Source organism: Orycteropus afer, unplaced genomic scaffold (assembly GCF_000298275.1).
Source record: "Orycteropus afer afer isolate SDZICR_OR568_19922 unplaced genomic scaffold, OryAfe1.0 scaffold00003, whole genome shotgun sequence".
Lineage (NCBI taxonomy): Eukaryota > Metazoa > Chordata > Mammalia > Tubulidentata > Orycteropodidae > Orycteropus > Orycteropus afer.
Genome location: NW_006921590.1, coordinates 34,719,328 through 34,739,459, shown reverse-complemented (window position 1 = coordinate 34,739,459; position 20,132 = coordinate 34,719,328). Strand labels below are relative to the sequence as shown.

The 20,132-nt window shown below is 37.4% G+C and overlaps 1 protein-coding gene across 1 annotated transcript in view; it reads left to right on the top strand.

Moving 5' to 3' along the window:
* Positions 1-20,132, top strand: part of STAG1 (stromal antigen 1) — a 528,154-nt gene that overhangs the window by 54,006 nt on the left and 454,016 nt on the right. Inside the window, exon 3 of the mRNA XM_007937169.2 lies at positions 4,464-4,628. Within this exon, the coding sequence (XP_007935360.1) occupies positions 4,464-4,628 (165 nt within the window). The remainder of the gene's footprint in view (positions 1-4,463; positions 4,629-20,132) is intronic.

The window sequence follows — 20,132 nt, the reverse complement described above, 5'->3', positions numbered from 1 at the left end:
CAGTGTTTCGTTCTGCTGTGCATGGGGTCGCTATGAGTCGGAAACGACTCGACGGCACTTAACAACAACAACAACAACATACTTCATATATTCCATGTTCTTGTTATTAATGGATGCTTGCAGCTGTTTATTCTCATCTTGAGTTGTGCCACATCCAGCAAATGGAGGACCCGAAAACTTTACTCTACCCACATCTTATAAGGTTGGCTCTGTTCTGAGGAGGCAGCTCTTCTCCAGTCATATTTTGAGTGCCTTCCGACCTGAGGGCCTCATTTTCCAACACTGTATTGGACAGTGAGTCAGGGCTACTCATAAAGTTTTCCAGTAATATATAGTTTTTCACTGCTATTCATATGGTTTTCACTGGCCAATTGTTTGGCAAGTAAATGGCCTCTTCCTTCTTCCTAGTCTATCTTAGTAATCACCACAATATGACAAACTAACAGAGAAATTCATCTCACTTTGCTGTGTTATTTTATAACTGTAAAAATTTGAATTGGCAAAAGTTGTGTGGTATTTAGATTTCAGCAGTCACCCAAAATAAGAAAAAGGAAAAAAAAAAAGTAGCTGCTTAGGCTGCTTATGTACAACAGAATGCCTCATAGGTTTTCCTTGGTTTGGAGATTTAGGGTCATGGTTTCATAGAACATTGCAGTTAATTAGCCTAATAAAATGTTTGGTTCTTTTATTCTACCTCCTAGTTCAATTCATAGCTCATGGGGTCTTAAAAGCTTGAAAGTAGGTATTCCAGGCACAATAATTGCCCTTTATCTGCCTGGAGAAACCAAAGAAGAAACAAGAGTCAGGAAAGAAAAAAAAAAACAAAAAACAACAAAACAGCAAACTCTTTGCTTTTGAGTTGATGCCGACTCATAGCGACCCCCTTTGGGTTTCCAAGGCAGTAAATCTTTATGGTGGTGTATTGCCCAGTCTTCCTTCTTTGGAGTGGCTGGTCGGTTTGAATCTGCAGTCTTCTGGTTAGCAGTCAAATGGCTTAGGCACTATGCCACAAGAGCTCTTTGAGTCAGAAATAGGAAGAGGATATGCATTGCCTCCATGAATAACTGGGTCCTTTGCCATGAGACCAGAAAAAGTGGATGGTTCCTGGCTACCATAACTGAACATCGTGACCAAGGAGTCCATGGAAGAATCCTGATCAAAAAGGTGAAAATGCAGAGCATACTTTCAAGTCCTCATGGACTCCAGACATCCTGGATCCATGAAGGTTTGATGAATCTCTGAAACCCTGAGAAAATTTTTAAATCTTAAAACAGAAATATCCCCTGAAGTCTCTCAGAAAGCAAATAGTAGTCTGTTGTTGTTATGTGCCGTCAAGTTGGCCCTGACGCATAGCGACCGCTCCTTGGGTTGCCGAGGCAGTATCACTACGGAAGTAGATCGCCCAACCGTCCTTCCGAGGAGTGGCTGGTGAGTTTGAACCGCCAGCCTTCTGGTTAGCAGTCAACTGCCTTAGACACTATGCTACCAGAGCAGTGGTAGTCTAGCTGTCATAATTCTTAATTTTTAAATTGTCCCCAGCCAAAGCAAAGCAAAACTGACATGATTGGAATAGTCACAGCTACAGGTATATGTCTAAGAGAGAAATTATTCACATTTCAAAAATTTCCCCCTGATATATAAGCCAAAGATTGTGTATTACCTTGTCTTATGATCTTCCCACATCTACACTTTTGTATTAGGTACAATTTCTCTGAACATCAAGGTATTTTTTAGTTCTTAACTATCTTTCTGCTTCTATACTTTACATCCTTGTCTGCATCTGTACTAGGGAAGTATTGACAGGTTTAAGATAAGATCAAATGCAATTTTATGTTATCCACCCCCCTTGTAACCAATGCTAAAAGCCCCTGAGGTGTGAAAATTGTAATTTATTTCCCCTTTTATCCATGGACTTTAGTTCACACTACATATATACTATATATGTATAATGATGTATCTGTGTGTGAACACATATGTTCCCATATGTATACAAGTACATATTTGCTGCATTATAATTTGTAGTGATAAATTATGTCCGGTAGTTGAGTATTAAAATAAATTAATGAACATCTATGCAAGAGAACACTCTTAACTTTCAAAAACGAGTGAAGACATTCTGTAGTTACGCTATAGATTACCTGCAGAAGATATTGATGATAAGAACAAAATGGCACAGAGTCGTACATCAGTAACATTAAAAAGACTACATACTACATGGAAATATGTAAGTTATTTCTTTTTATGTGTTTAAATGTCTCTGAAAAGATACATAAGAAATGAATAATATTAGTTGCCTCAGAGAAGGAAGTTGATGGCTTAGGAACAGGGGTAGGAAGACTGATTTTCATTTTATTACCGTTTGAATTGTGACACACATACACACTCTGGGCTGCTGGGACAATTCCTGTTATGTTTAAGAGTGAGTGAAGACAAAAGACTTATTAAGAGGGGCCAGGATCTGGAGTCCATATAAATAGCATGAATGTATGGAAGCATGATGTTTTCAGGCATCCTTTAATTGATCAGCATGCCAAGAATGTAGCAAGTAATGAAGGGTCTGGAGTTGGCAGATTACTGAATAGGTAGTAATTGATAGCCTTACTTGCTGTGACAAAGAGTTTAGACTTTTAACTTAACAATAATGAGAGTAATTATTCGTAATTGTTATTAGTAGTAAACAGTGAAGTAGTGGGACCAGGTTTGTGCTGGTTAGACAGATTAGTGTTAAATTCTAATACTGTAAGATTGCAAGATTGCTTGTAGTATTAGAATAGAATAACACTATCCAATAAATATAATGTGAGGCACATGATGCAATTTAAAATTTTCTAAAATGGATGAGATTTTAATTATTTAATCCGGGATATCTGAAATATTACCGTATCGGCATGTAATCAATATAAGCCTGATGGTGCAAGAGTTCAAGCAGTCAGCTGCTAACTGAAAGGTTTGACGGTTCACATCCACATGAAAAAGAACTGGGGATCTACTTCTGTGAAGATTGCACCTAAAAAAAATCCCCATGAGGCAGTTCTACTCTTTCACATGGTGTCACTATGAGTCAAAAATCAAGTTGATGGCAACTTAACAACACACCATTGACCCAAGCCCACTACCATCAAGTCAATTGCGATTCATAGCAATCCTTTGTTGTTGTTATTAGGTGTTGTCAAGTCAGCTCTTGCTCATAGTGACCCCTGTCTACAACAGAATGAAACACACTGCCCGATCCTGCTTAATCCTCACAGTCTTTGCTGCAGTTGAGCCCATCGTTGCAGTCATTGTCATTCCGTCTTGCTGAGGGTCTTCCCCTTTTTTCTGATCCTCTATTTTATCAAGCATGATATCTTTTTCTAAGGACTGGTCCTTTCTGACCACATGACCAAAGTAGGTGAGATGAAGTCTGGCCATTCTCCCTTCTAAGGAATATCCCACTGCACTTCTTCTGACATAGATTTTGTTCTTTCTTCTGGCAGTACTTGCTATTTTCAGTATTCTTCACCAGTACCACAATTCAGCGACATTAGTTCTTCTTTGGTCTTCCTTATTCATTGTCCTGACAACTTCAGTCTTTTCTCCGTTTATCATGATGTTGCTTATTGGTCTAGTTGTGAAGATTTTTGTTTTCTTTATGTTGAGGTGTAATCCGTTCTGAAGGCTTTAGTTTTTGTTCTTCATCAGTAAGTGCTTCAGGTCATCTGCACTTTCAGCAAACAAGATTGTGCCATCTGCATATTGCAGGTTGTTAATGAGTCTTCCTCCAATCCTAGTGCCACATTCTTCATCATAAGTCCAACTTGTCAGATTATTTGCTCAGCATACAGATTGAATTAAGTATGGCAAAGGATACAACCCTGATGCGTACTTACTGAATTGTTGTTGTTGTTACGGGCCCTCGAGTTGGACCGGACTCAGAGCTACCCCTCTTTGGGTTTCCGAGGCAGTATCACTACGGAAGTAGATTGCCCCATCTTCCTTTTGAGGAGTTGCTGGTGGGTTTGAACTGCCAGTCCTCTGGTTAGCAGTCCAGTGCCTTAGGCACTATGCTACCAGAGCTCCCACTTAACTAAATTATTGGATGAGAAATAGTGAATACTTAAGTAAAGGGAAAAGTTGAACATGCAGCATTTTCAAGGGATGTTTTATTGAACATATTTTCAGAGAAAATTAAGGAGGGTATGAAAAAGGAAATTTCAAGAGAAGGTATGATTAAAGTGTTCAGCATTGACATTATTGTACAAAATACATATCTTTTATGTATGAACTTACTCTTTACTATTTGTAGTTTGTTTTTATCACTGAAAGCACATGGTGAAACCTTGTTTCTTGGTCAGAGATTATTTCTTTTATTTCTAGTAGTGCTTAAATACCTTTCATGAGATGAAATATAATTTAAGAATGTTTTCTATAAAGCAAAGTAAGTCTGCATTTAATTACGTTACTTTCTTCATCTTTTTATTCAGTCTACAAATAAGAAACCTCGAAAATCTCCGGGAGAGAAAAGCAGAATTGAATCTGGAATTAGAGGAACTGGCCGTGGAAGAGCTAATGGGCATCCTCAGCAGAATGGTGAAGGAGATCCTGTAACATTATTTGAGGTGGTGAAACTGGGAAAAAGTGCAATGCAGGTAAGTTTTAAGATTTTTATTTAGTGTATAAAGTGTTAGGATCAGTAACCTATGTGGTAACTATTAGTGTATGTGTTATAAGTTTATGTACTCTCATTGATTATGTACTCAACAAATTTATTTGCTTTTGTAAAGAATGTCAGAAAGCCAATTTTTTAAATAGTTCAATAACCTTTATATTGAACTTTATTAAGTAAAATGACTTGGATATAATAGGACAGTCCAGGAGCCTTTTTAAAAATTGCTTTAATATGTTTTTTAGAATTTGATTTTATATAAGTAACATGTATTGTGTAATATTTGAAAGACAGAAAAGGTATAAGTATTCAATTAGGAATACACACAATATTTCATAGTGATGTGTATATATAATCTTTTATAACCTTACTCTCTTCTGTGCCATTCACTCAACAAATAAATATATTTTTTCATTGTTCCTATCATTTTTCCTTCACAGTTACATTCAGATTAGTCTACAGACTTCTGTATTATTTTTCACTTACCGTTTTATTATGGGTGTCTTTCTTTCTATGAATTTATCTTATGAAGTTACTTCTATGAATTTACCTTAAAAGCTATTTGCAAAGTATTCCTTAACATGACTGGGCTATGATTTATTTAAACAATTTGTATTGCTGGAATGTTTGCAGTTTTGTTCTAATAAAAGCAGCACTTCTGTGAATAACCTAATATATCCATCTGAAATGTACATGTGAAGGTTTTTTTGTAAAATAAAATCCTGAAAGTTGCTGGGTAGAGGGAGTGCATGTTTAAAAAATTTATGAAGGTCCTATTGAAGATGACACAGTGTTTCACTATTCATCACATCCTTGCTTTAAACATGAAGAAACAATAGTTTTAAAAAAAGAAGTATATGTTGATTTTAAAAAAAGAATATAAACAGGTAACACTGATACTAAAACAACCTAAATATTTATATGGTCTCGATACAAGAAAAACTGCATAGTGACAAGCAGGATTGACTTAGTTTACAGAAGCAGGCCTTTGTTGCCAGGAATTTGGCTCTTGTTTCTTGAAGGACTAAAAGTACTCCGTGAAGAATAGGGGAATAGAGTCAGGCTTACTGCATGAAGTTGGGGTCTAAGGTGAGTCTCTCTGTTTGTAAAGGAGGCTGAAGAAATCTGCTGATAACTAATGCACAGGTTAAGACTATGTTTGTTGTTGTTGTTGTTATTTGCCGTCGAGTCGGCCCCGACTCATAGCGACCCCTCCTTGGGTTTCCGAGGCAGTATCATTACGGAAGTGATCTTATCTGAGGTTGTCTTAAAGTCTCCCAATTTATGCCTGTTGTCTCAGTTTAGTTATTAAAAAAGAATCTCTTAATACACAAACAGGTGCTAGCTTGGATATCAGCATACTAAAACCCCACTTAAAGGAAATCAAGGGCTGAAAAAAGGAGAAGAAAAATGAAATAATCCCTATAGTCAGGACCTTAGTTGAAATGTTGTTGAATAACAAGAATAGGTAGATATGAAAAAGGACCAGTCTTGAAAATTGAAAATAAAACATTGAAATAAAAAAAAGTTCAGTAAATTGGTTATACTGGGAGAAGAGGGGGAACTAGCTTGGATGCCATCAGAGGGAGAATTAATGAGTTTGTATTCATTAGGTATTCACTTAGAATGTTGCCAAAGAAATAAAGTGATGAAATAATATAAAAATGCAGTTTAGATACTTTAGATTGAAGGATTCCAAAATATGTCAAAAACAAAAAACTCACTGCTGTCGAGTTGTTTCCGACAACTCTTAGTGACCCCTCCTTGGGTTTGTGAGGTGGTATCTCTATGGAAGTAGATTGCTCAGTCTTCTGAACAGTAGCTGGTGGGTTTGAACCAACAGCTTTCTGGTTAGCAGTCAAATGCCTTAGGCACTATGCCAGCAAGGGATGAAATCAGAGGGAATAGAAAGAGATGTGATTTTTGAAGAGGTAATTTTGGAGAAATTTCTAGACACATGCCCTTAGATTCAAGGTATTCTCAAGGGTGAGCTAAGTAAATAAATACATGATATCTGTATAATTACAGAATACTGAGAATCAAAAGAAAATATTGGAAGCTCTTGTCAAGGAATGTCTGACCTTTTTCATGTCCACGTTGTATGTTGAAATGCGTGACAAAGTAAATTTCCCTCATAAATTTTAATATACTTGGAAGCATTAAGGTGTACTTTTTCATAACTCATGTGTTAAGAAAGACAAAAAGAATAGAATCACAAAATACTGAGAATGCAGATGTTGATGAAAATAATGCACACCACAACTTGTTGGGGCCAGCCAAAGCACTTGTTAAATATACAATCTGAAATGTATTAATAGTGTATTTTCAGCAGTAGAAGGTACAAAAAAGAAAATAGCAAACCTGAAGAAATTAGAAAGAAAGGAATAATAAAAGTAGAAATTAATTAAATAGAAAAAGAAATAGTAGAAAAGGTCAGCTACACCAAAATATTAGGCATTTGAGTTCAGTACATTTTTAAAACCTATAAAAGACAAAGGTGCCTTGGAAGTCACAGTTTGTGATCTGTATCCAGAATGTTATAACCTTGATAACCCTATGAAGCAGTTCTCTGCACATACGGAATCGCTATGAATCACAATCACACAGTGGAAACTAACAACAGTGACACAACACGGTTTTATCTTAGGAATGGAAGGATGGTTTAATATTAGAAAATCTTTTAGTATAATATACCTGACAACCAGATGTAGAAAAATCAGGGTCAGTTGCTATCTAGTCAATTATAACTCAGGCTGACCCCATGTGTGCAGAGTAAAATTGCACTGCATAGGATTTTCAAGGCTTTAATCTTTTGGAAGCAGTTCACCAGACCTTTCTTCCAAACCACTACTGGATGGGTTTGAACAACCAACCTTTTAGTTAGTCTAGTAATTAACCACTTACACTCCCCAGAGACTAAGAATCAGATTTCAGGAGGAAAAACATTTGGTAAAATATAGTTGATAACTATGATAAAACTCTTGATAAACTAGGAACAAGAGAGAACTTCCTTAACTTGTTAAAGGTTATATCCTAAAACCTATATAGCTCTTATCACATAATTTTAAACAGTGAAATTTACATATATCCCTCAAGAGCAAGCATAACTTCTGTTCAACCTTCACCATCCTGGAACCCCTAGCCATTGCACTGAAGCAAAAAAAAAAAAAAAAGCTACAGCAATTAAAGATAAAAATGATCTGTATGTGAAGAGAATACAACTCCCAGAAATGTTAAGAGAAACTGTAAATGAATGAAACTGAGCATATTCTGCAAGGTTTGTGAATAGAAATTGGTATGTTAACCAAAAACAAAAACGACAACCTTCCTCAACAGTAATAATCATCACAACATGTAGCAGGAAATAAATGCCCATTCAAAAGAGAAGCAAAATCAATAATATAATAACATTTTGGGTGTAAATAAAGTAAACTACTATTTCATACTCAACATATTGAGAAACGGGTCACTGGGTGGTATAAGCAGTTTATGTTCAGCTATAACCTAAAGATTGGTGGTTCTCTCGGGAAGGGATCAAAACTAGAGATCCTGAATAGGGTGGGAGGAAAAACATGGAACAAAATTAAAAAAACACAATAGTGACCAGAGTTACTGGTCAGATGGAGTCTGGTGGGACCTCCAAAACTATGGCCCTGGGATACACTTTGGGCCTGGGATAAAACTCACTGCCAAGGACTGGCTCTCAGGCCAATAGTAAATAAGAGGTACATGCAGACCATTTAGCCCAGAGCGATGCACCCACATACTCCACAGATATACATCTCTTGGAACAGTTGGCTGTGGGGCACCAGAGGGGCAACATTCACATGGAGGAAAAGCAGGACACACAAGAATGCATAACTAAGAAGGCCATGTAGGTGGGGGTGGTTACAGGAAAGGAAGAGGAGAGTGGGTTAGAGTTGGGGATGGTAATTGGGGAGGGAAGCCAAAGGTACACGAAATGTTGAATGTAAAACAGATTCTGCTCTGTAAATTTGCACCTAAAGCACAATTTTAAAAGGGGGGTAGCAAATAAAGATTGGTGGTTCGAACCCACCTAATGGCACTGGAGAAGAAAGGTCTGGTGAACTACTGTTAAAAATTAAAGCTGAAAGGGCCGAAATCCATTAAATGGGGAAGAGAATGTTGTTTAATAAATGGTGCTGGCAAAACTGGATATCCATTTGCAGAAAAATGAAACAAGATCTGTACCTCACACCATACACAAAAATGAACTCCAGATGGATCAAAGACTTAAATGAGAAACCTAAAACTATAGAGTTTCTCAAAGAAAAACTAGGGGCAAATTCAGGGGCCCTAATATATGGCATAAATAGACTATCAGGCATAATCCAAAATGCACAAACAGCAGAAGAGAAACTAGATGAATGAGACCTTCTAAAAATCAAATTTTTATGTGCTTCCAAAGACTTCTCCAAAAGAGCCAAAAGGGAACTTACAAACTGGGAAAAAATATTTGGCAATGACATATCTGGCAAGGGACTTATCTCTAGAATTTATAGAAAACTCCAACACCTCAACAACAAAAAGCCAACCCAATTAAAAAATGGACAGAAGACATGAATAGACACTTCTGCCAAGGAGGATATTCAGGTGGCCAACAATCATATGAAGAAATGTTCATGATCATTAGCTATTGGAGAGATGCAAATCAAAACAACAATGAGGTATCATTTTGCCCCAGCACTAGTAGCAAAGTGCAACAAGACAGAAAATAACAAATGCTGTCTAAGATATGGAGAGATTGTGACTCTCAAACACTGCTGGTGGGACTGTCAAATGGTCCAACCACTGTGGAAAGCAGTATGGTGATTCCTTCAAAAGTTGGAATTAGAAATACCATTTGACCCAGCCATTCCATTACTAGGTATATACCCTAAAGAACCAAGAGCCATGACAAGAACAGACATATGCACACTCATGTTCATCACAGCATTATTTACAATAGCCAAAAGATGGAAACAACCTAGATGTCCATCAACTGAGGAATGGATAACCAAACTTTGGTACATACACACAATGGAATACTATGCAATGCTAAAGAATAAGGCAGAATTTGCAAAACACAGCATAATGTGGATGAACTTTGAGGACATTATGCTGAATGAAATAAGTCAGTCACAAAAGGACAAATATTGTATTAGTCCGTTACTGTAAAAGTCAAAGAAAGGTTTATCTATGGAAGGAAATTTTCTTTGTTGGTTACCAGGGGTAGGAGGGGAGGGGAGGGAACACTGTTAGAGAGGTAGAGATAAGTATTGATTTGGGTGAAGAGAAGGGCATTGTACCAAATGTGAGTGATCAATATGGTGGCATTGAAGAGGAAGACAGAGAGAGGTACCTGGGAGGTATAGACAACAAAATGAACCCTTTTGCACATATAGTACTACATTGTCAGTGAAGGCACACATAGATACATGGTTGGATAGATGGGTGGACAGGCTGAACTATTAGGTATGTCTATGAAGCAGGGAGTGTACCCAAGACCATGTATAGGGTTGGCAGATAGTGTTCCTATAAGTGTATTTGTATGATCTGAATTCCCAGTTGTATAGTAGAGCTAACAAGAGACAAGGTTGTAGTCACTTCTTGGTCACAGCCAGCTACCCAGAGGGAGCAAATAGTTGAACTTATGGGCTCTGGACCATAGTCACAGGAGACAACAAGCTCAATTGGCATAACATACTACACAAAACATTGTTCCACCTCCTACTTTGGCGAGTAGCAACTGGGATCTTAAAAGCTTGCAAGTAGCCATCTAGATGCAACGTGGGTCTCTCCTCATCTAAAGCAAAGAAGAATGAAGAAAACCAAAGATTCATGGAAACAATCCTAGTGACTAGTATACCATGCGATCTGCAGCCTATACGACATATGAGACCAGAAGAACTAGATGGTGCCCGGGTACCACTGTCAGCCACTCAAAGGGGGATCTGTGTAGGAGATCCTGTATAGAGAGGGAGAACAATGTGGAACAAAACTCAAAATCATTTGTAGGAATAAAAGGTGGGGAGGGGGGGCGACCAGATTTGCCGGTCTGATAGTGCCTGGTGGAACTACTGAGACTGTGGCCCCTAGCTGCCCTTTAGGTCTGGAATTGAACCCACCCCTGTGGCTTCCAGCCAAACAAAAGACACGCCTAGGAGTTGAACATTTACCTGAGGTAGATACACTGCTTGGAGAGAACAATCATAGGAGAAAGAAGGGCTATTTATGCACAAGGAGATTGCTTAGGAGGCAGGGGTGCATGGAGGGTGGACATAGGGAAGAGCTGACTGCTGGGAGGAAGAGCTGTTATATTGTGGTGAATCATGGTCATTGTCATGAGACAGTGTATGTGAAGTGTTGTATGGAAAGTGAATTTGCTCTGTAAATTTTCACCCAAATCACAGTTTTAAAAAAAGACAAAATAAAATTAAAGCTGAGAAAATGCTATGGTACAGTTCTACTGTGTAACACGTGGGGTCACCACAAGTCAGAACTGACTCCACAGCAACAGATTTTGTTCTTCTTCTTGTTACTTGTTTTTGTTTTTTGAAGAACATTCAAAAGTTGGAAGATTCCAAGAATCAGCAAGGGTATAGAGCAAAAAAACAAAAAACAAAAAACCCATTGTCCTTAAGTTGATTCTGTCTCTTAGTGACCCTATAGGACATTTTAGAATTATCTCATAGGATTTCTAAGGCTGTAAATCTTTATGGAAACAGACTACTACTTCTTTGTCCTGTAGAGCAGCTGATGGGTTTGAATCACTGATCTTTTTTTGGTTAACAGCCAAATGCTTTAACCATTGCACAACCAGCACTCCTAGAACAAGGATTAGTGGGAATATGAATCTGTATAAATGGGAGAAAATTTTGGCAATATTAGGAAAAATTGAGTGACTTACTATCCAGTTTTCATTCATTCAGTAAATATTTAATGAGTACCTATACTGTTCTTTTGGGAGCTCTGGTAGCATAGTGGCTAAGGCACTTGACTGCTCACCAGAAGGCTGGCGGTTCAAACCCACCAGCCACTCCTCGGAAGGAAGGTTGGGCAATCCTACTTCCGTAGTGATACTGCCTCGGAAACCCAAGGAGGGGTCGCTATGAGTCGGGGCCGACTCGACGGCAAATAACAACAACAACATACTGTTCTTTTACTGAATTTACAGCATTGAAGAAAAGTAACTCAGTTTCTTAATGTAACCTTTAGAGAAATTCTTGTATATGTCTAATAGCAGCATAAACAAGTATGTTTATTGAGGTTTTATTTGTAATAGCAACAAAATAGTAAAACATCCTCAATGTCCATGATCAGGACAGTTGAGAAATAACATAGTATGTTCACATACTTAAATTCTCTACAGTATTTCACAGAGAAGAATTTCATAAAACAAGAAATGCTGTTTGATGGTTGCCAGGGGTGGGAGGGGAAGGGAAGGTAAGCCACTATTTAGAGGGTAAACACATATTAGGTGAAGGGGAAGGCAATGAAAAAGAAAAAAAAAAGTGGTGATAACCATTTTCATGACAACTAATATGTATACTGCCTTGTTATTCAGTGTAGTGGCGAGAAAAAGGACAAATAAATAAATTCTCTGTAGTAGTACAAAAGTAACTCTGGTGGCATAGTGGGTAAGGCATATATGTCTGCTAACTGCAAGGTCGGTGGTTCAAACCCACCAGCTGCTTTGAGGGAGGAAGATGAGGCAGTCTACTTCAGTAAAGATTTACACCCTTGAAAACTCCATGGGGATGCTATGAGTTGAGACTGACTCAATAGCAGCGGGTTTTACTAGTAAAATATATAAGAACTAGAGCTCTATGTACCATTATGGATAAATTTCAGAAATGCATTTTGAGGGGAAAAGCAAGTTGCAGAAGAATAAAATATGATACTGTTTACTTAAAGCATAAGTATATTAAGTTTATTTAATGACCAGTTTATTATACTGACTACTTACTGAGAAATCGGATATAAAAGAGAATAGGACTAGAAAGGTGTATGTCGGGTACTTCAGCTATAACTGAAACAATAGAAAGGGAAACAAATAAAATAAGGAAGCAAAATATTAAGTGTTACGAAACTTAGGTATTCTATATCTTCTTGTGTATCCTGTTTATTTTATTTTATTTTTTTGAAATAAAAACAATGCTTCCTGAAAGGGAAAGAAAAGTTGTTAAGTCTAATTCATTCAGAAGATGACTATACCCCACCCCTCCTTGGAGAGGTAAGGAAGGTGGAGGCTTTGGTAACTTTTGTATTGAAGAACCTGGTTACTTTTGTTTATCCAGTACTTCACAAACTCTTGATCTCTACAACGATTTTTGGCCATTTTATCTTTTAATCTTTTTCTATCAGAATTTTTAAAAATTAGATTTTACTTGCTTAATAGATAATTATAATTAAAGGTTGTGCTAGATAATTCCTATATGTACAGAAATAAAAACAGTTTTGCCTTCATGGAGCATAGTGTGATCGCAAACAGATGTAATATAATATTTTAATAAGAGAGAGAAACAGATAAACTGAAAATTCATGTAGGTCTGTCTGGATGAAAGGCTTGCCAGACTAGATAATACTTGAGTTTAAGCTTGAAAGATGAATAGGAGTTAGGTAGTAGCAGAGGTCATCAGATGGTCTAGTAAAAATAGAGCTAAGAAAGAGGCTAAATTCAGAACAGTGAATGTTTTGAGTTAATCATGGAATTGATGGTATTTACAGAAGGATGTGACTATCATTTTTATGCTTTTTGAATTACCTCTCTGTAAACAATTCAGATGATTTAGAGGGGAAAGGAAGAGTAAGGCTGAAATCAGAGAGAACAGTTAAGCTTTTTTTTTACTGATTTAATTGAGAAGTAGTGAAAGTTTGAATTTATAGAGTTTGTCAGTGAGGATGGAGAGAACGTGACAGATATCTACATATATTAAAGCTATGGAACGATTTTAGAAGATGAGACAGGAAGAAATCTAGAGTGATTGCTAGTTGTTTGACTTGGGGCTGTTCATTGAAAGGAAATTTGCAAAGAGTATGGATTTAGTGTTGGAGGATGCCTTTGGGAATAGTTTGCTTTGGACATTTTGACTTCTAGATACGTGACACACTGAATTCACATTAAATGTTGGGACATTCAAACTACTCAAATTATTATTTTGCTTTAGTGGCTTTGTTAGTAAGCATTTAAATGAATTTCTGTAATCTATTAACAAATTTTTCTTTCTTTTTTTCATTTTGTTCCCAAAATGTCAGCTAAAAAAGTTGCACTACAGTTTATTATTTAAACAAAAATTTGTAAGTAGTTGATGATGTCAGGCATTGGGTTAAGTGAAAAGGAAAAGATATGAGCTGGACTTGTCTGATACTTGTCTTCATGGAGCTTTCAATCTTACTAGGATGAGGAAGTCTTTTATTTTAATCAAATGATCTATGAATAAGCAGTTACAAAGTCTTGATTAATGCTTCAAAATTCCCTTTAATCTTAATATCCCGATGACAATTGCTTGTGTGAATAAAGAATTGGAGTCAGCTTTTGTGAAGTGTAATTAGCAAGATAAGTTAGGTCTTCTGTTTGCTTTTGACACCCGCCTCCAAAAGAAAAAATGGTTTCATCCTTTTAAGTCTGATTTGGAAAGAGATAGTTCTCTTAGGGAATTGTTTGTGATCAGTCATTTTCTTTCCCTTTCTTTCCCAAAACAAAGAAGTTTTGTTCTGTGTTAAAGAAAACTATGGAATCATAGTGATACTAATTTTTTCTAGTCCCCAATTTATAAATGAGTTGGATGTCAAGTCTGTACATATCAAATGTATAGGAATTCTTCCCCAAGTCTTAGCCAGGCATGAGTTTTACTCTATGAGTACATCAAAGAAAGTGAAAAGCAGCTGTGATCTTAATAAAATTCTTACCTGTTAAGTTTGGCAAAGGGTAAAGGTGAAAAACTGAAAATAACAATAGTTTAAAAAAGGTAGAAATTTATTTCCCTCTTACAAAAGTCTAGAGATAAGTGGTCTTTTTCATAGGGTCAGATGGATTGTTAAATAAGTGAAATTGGTAATTTTTTTTTTTTAATTGTGATTTGGGTGAAAGTTTACAGAGTAGATTCACTTTCCATACAGCAGTTCATATACACTTTGTCTCATGACATTGACTATAATCTCCCACAATGCAACAGATCCCCTTCCACATCCTCCAATAGTTACCTCTTCCTGTGTCCTTTCCTCCCATGCACTCCTACCCCCCTAGCTGTCTCCCTGTGCATGCCCAGCCCTTCTATTCTCCCATGATTGCTCATTCCAAGGAGTGTATCTACGTAGTGTAAATGTTCACCTCATATACCTGTCTTTTGTTTGGCTGGAAGCCACAAATGTGGGTAAATTCCAGACCTGAAGGGCAGCTAGGGGCTATAATCTCAGTGGTTCCATCAGGCTTTATCAGACCTGCAAACCTGGTCTTCTCCCCCCGCCCCCCCAATTATTCTGAGTTTTGTTCCACATTGTTCTCCCATTCTGTCCAGGATCTCCTACATAGATACCCCTCCAAGTGACGGACAGTGGTATCTGGGCATCGTCTAGTTCTTCTGGTCTCATAGTCATTTAGACTATGGATTGCATGATGTACCAGTCTCTTGGACTAATTGTTTCCATGAATCTTTGGTTTTCTTCATTCTTCTCTGCTCTAGACGAGGAGAGACCCATCATTGCATCTACATGGCTGCTTTCAAGCTTTTAAGATCCCAGTCGCTATTCGCCGAAGTAGGAGGTGGAACAATGCTTTGTGTAGTATTTATGCCAACTGAGCTTGATGTTTCCTGCGACCATGGTCCCGAGCCCACAGGTCCAACTATTCGCTCTGTCTGTGTAGCGGGCTATGGCCAGGAAGTGACTACAGCCTTGTCCCTTGTCAGCTCTACTGTACACCTGGGAATTCTTACAGAGCATAGCAATACACTTGAGAAATGTTGTTTGCCAACCCTGTACATGGTCTTGGGCACACTCCCCGCTGCATAGACATTCCTAGTAGTTCAGCCTGTCCACACATCTGTCCATCCATATATCCATGATTGCCTTCACTGACAACACAGTACTGTATGTGCAGACGGTTCATCTTTGTTGCCTGTACCTCCCATGTAGAAATTGGTAATTCTTTACTGTTGTTGTTACTGTTGGCATCAGTTATTTCCACTCATAGCAACCCATGTGTGCAGAGTAGAACTGCTGCATAGGGTTTTTAAGACTGTGACCTTTCAGAAGCTGATCCTTGGGTCTATCTTCTGAGGTGCTACTGGATGGGTTTGAACCACCAACCTATCTAAGTAGTCCAGTCTAAGCTAAGTAGTTCAACACTTAATCATTTGAGCCATAATAATTTCTTTTTTAGTAATCATTAAAGTATACATAATCATTAACTTTGGCAGCTGTATCTTTTGATGTTTTTCAAAAATTGATTTTACATTCAAGAAAGGAAGTTGCAGCTAGTACAATACAATTGCAGAATCTCACCCAAGCAGTAGACACTGGATCCTTATTCTAAGCCTTTTGAATATCTTCTTGCCCTGTCTGGTTCTCATTTCTGTGATTAGACCCTGTGGAGAGTCTGGACCTTATGCTACCACTGATGGTGACAGTCAGTCACATCACACTTCATATTCCCCACGAACATTGACTACGGTAGGGTCTGGGAAAGGAAGAAGACATTGCTGCTGGTGCTGACCTCTGGGCTATTGAGGTGAACTGCTATATTTTAGACCTCTCAGTTCCTTCTGATAAAGATGTGCACGAGTGACCACAGGAGTTGTCAGAACCTGGTAAAGCCTAGCAGGTGTACCTTTATGGATATGGAGTGCTTCTACAACCTAACTATGACAGGGTGTGTGAAGGACTACCATTTGTCCTTGTGCTCACGAGTGAACTTGATGCACATCCATGATTTGGACAAAGAAGACCAAGTCTAAACATAACACCCTTGTCACTCACATCCTGTCAGGATATCTGTACCTTTAAATGCTCATATTGGGGAGCTGAGCTGCAGTTGCTCTTTTGTGACTTCTGTAGAACATATTTCAAGTAAGTGTGATTGTGCACTACAAACAGCTCAACGTCTACATCATCCTCTAGCAGAAACTTCACAGAAGGCTCTCAGTGAAGCAGACATTCCTGACTGCCTATTTTCCTAGAAGGGCTAGGAATGAGTCAGTGTTCTTGGGCTGTGGCAGCCTTAATATGCAGTTGTGTGGAGGTCCCCTGCTATTTCAATGTAGATAAGAAGTCTACCCCACCTTACTGACCTCAGTGTTGTCATTGTGGTGATCCTGGTGGGCATTGTTACTAGCACTGTAATCCTGGTGATCACCATTAGGAGAAAGTTGGGGAAGTACAAGGGGTAGTGATCGAGAATTAGGAGATATGAAGGTCAGGTTCAAGAATACTTCTGGATGAAACTTGATTTTTGGTCCACGTAGATACTTTCTGCTCCACCATCTACAGTCTTTTGAGGATACCCTTAACTCACCAACCCATCCTCCAATTGAACACATTGTGGTCCCAGGGTTATCCCTCTTTCTGGCTTCATGTTCCAAACTCTCTTGAAGAATTTTTTCTATAATTTCTTCCTCTTCTTGACCCAGGGACAGGAAATCTCACTCTGGAATTAAGAAAAGGCAGACACAAGAGGTCTTCGTTGCATGATGTCTTTGATGTGTAAAATAAAAGGTTAAGATAACATCTTAGGATAAGTTGAGAATAACAGAATACCTAAGGGACTCTAGTGGTGTGGTGAATAAAGCATTTGACTGCCAACTGAAGGGTTAGAGGTTCAGACTCACCAGCCACTTGGCAGAAGGAGGATGGGGCGATCTACTTCCATAGAGATTTATAACCTCGGAAACCCATTGTGGGGCAATATGAGTCTGCATCAACTGGTTGGCAGTGTATTTGGGTTTTTTTGGTTTAGAATCCTAGCTGAGTTTTGATGAGGAGCAGTGTTTTTCTTTCTTGGGTTTTTGTTCTTTTGATTAGCTCTGTCTCATTACAAATAAAAGATTTTCATTATCATCCTAGTCCACAATACTAGTTTACTGTGATCTTCTGGATGAGAAGAAAAATTGACATTAATGTAAAGAAATTAATAAAATATGAAGAAGGCATGAAGCAAAAGAAGAAATTTGAACCTGGTTCAGATTATGCAACAGTAACGACAACATACTTTTTTGTTCCTGAGAGGAGTTTTACGTAAGAGGCATATGAAACTTTATAACTGCTAATTGGATAAATAGTTGTATCAATCAATGTATTATCAAACCAGCATCTGTATCTTAGAATCACCATATCTTAATATGATCTTCAGAAATGTTCCAGTTTCATAGCTCATAGTTTCTCCTACAGTGATTATATTTTTATACAGCTGTCATTGCTGATCCCTTTAAGAGATTCATCTGGATTACCTTTAAAATCTTTTCATTGTTTACACTTCATTGTCACAATTCAACATCTTTTGCATATCTTAAACTGACATTTGGAACCAGTTCAAAATATTTCACAATCCGTTTAGTACCATCTGACTGTCACCTTAGAGCTTGCTTAATTCTTAGGTTGAATACAAGAATAAGAAAACTCTAAACATAGGCTGCATTTCTCCCAACTTTTTGTTGTAGTCAAATAATATTTCAATTATCATGTTATCATTAGTTTCTCAAAAACATATGTGTATATACTTATTTCATTCCTAATTACCAGCCCCATTAGAAAAATGAGCAAGCAAAGAGAGAATTATGCTTGAGTATTTTTTTTGGCAATGTATTAAGAATATTTTTATGAGAAATAATGTTAATATAAAACTTACTTGATGAATTTTTGATTCTTCCCTGGGTTTGATTCATCTTTACTTTTACTTTGACCTAATGACATACTGTATGCAAGCTATGTTTTATAGCACTTTAGTTAATGGTTTCTCTCATTTTACTAGAATGAGTAACAGTTTATAGACAAAAGATAGAAACTGCTAATTTCATTTCAGAGCTATTTGAAAGTTCTCAAGTGATAGGTTAATGTTTACTTGAAGAAAGTATTTATTTGTTTACTTACATATAATTAGAAGTATCTTTCAGATTAACTTTGTGAATATAATAACCTGTCCCAAGCAATTCTAACAACTACATACATTAGAGTAATACTACATGTTGTAAAAAATAAACCTTAGCATATCAGTGATTTATGATGATGGCATTAATTTCTCATTAATGTGAACATCCAATACTAGTGTTAGTGGCAAGCATATTTCCTTTATGCGCTCTTTAGTGATCTAAGCTCCTTCCATTTTCTGACTTGTCTCTCCCCTAGAATTTCATTGTTTTGTATTCATTTGGAAGAAAGGGAGAGAGAGTAGTTACTTTTTAGAAGCCTTGGCACATCTGTTTCATTGATAAATATGTCATATATTAAGGTGAACCTGGATAATACAGCCTGTGACTGAACAGCTGCTTTTGGGTTTGAATGAATGCTATAGAAGGGAGAACACAAATTTGAACAGTTGGCCATTTTTGCCACACTATAGTGCCTAAGGCACTTGACTGCTAACCAGAAGGCTGGCGGTCCAAACCCACCAGCCACTCCTCGGAAGGAAGGTTGGGAAATCTACTTCCGTAATGATACTGTCTCAGAAACCTAAGGGGAGGGGTTGCTATGAGTGGAGTCCGACTTGACGGCATATAACAACAACAGTAGTTCCTTTTGGACAGAGGGAAGGTACTACTCAATAATAGATAGTCATGTGTTGCTTAATATTCACATTATGCTCTATGAATTGGGACATTATGTGATTTGGATGTTGTGGAAAGACCATGTCATATACAGATAGTCCCCAGATTATGTACGAATTCCGTTCCTGAGTCTATCTGCAAGTCAGATTTATATGTAAGTCAACAGTGGTTAGGTATATTATTTTCTAATGTCAGTCAGTCATTACACAGTGCATGACTGTGTATATAAACATATAACATCTTTATTTTCACTTTTTTATTATAGTGCTATATATACAACCAAACATACAATATTTCATTACTTCTTATTTGCATTTCATTGACATTCTTCAAGTTGTATAACTGTTCTATCTTTTCAAATTATCCTACCACCATTAATATACATTCAGTCCATCTTAAGCAAAAACCATCATTTTCCCTTTCCTTCTCACCCTTGGTAAATGATACTTACTTACGGTTTCAATATATTCGTTGTAGTGCAATGAATTGTTATTGTATGGCCCCTCTACCCATGGTCTTGTGACTCCAACATAATGATAGGGTGGAACTAGGAAAATAAGGTGCTTGTGTTCCACCAAGGGAATGAAATAGTTTTGCTAATGCAAATAAAGTACATGGAACCCTTTCAGAGGTGGTGCCTTGCAAATAAGGTATATGGAACCCTTGTAGGAGATTGGGCAGTTTTATCATCCTACTTGGCTTGTTGTTAAGTGCCGTCGAGTCGTTTC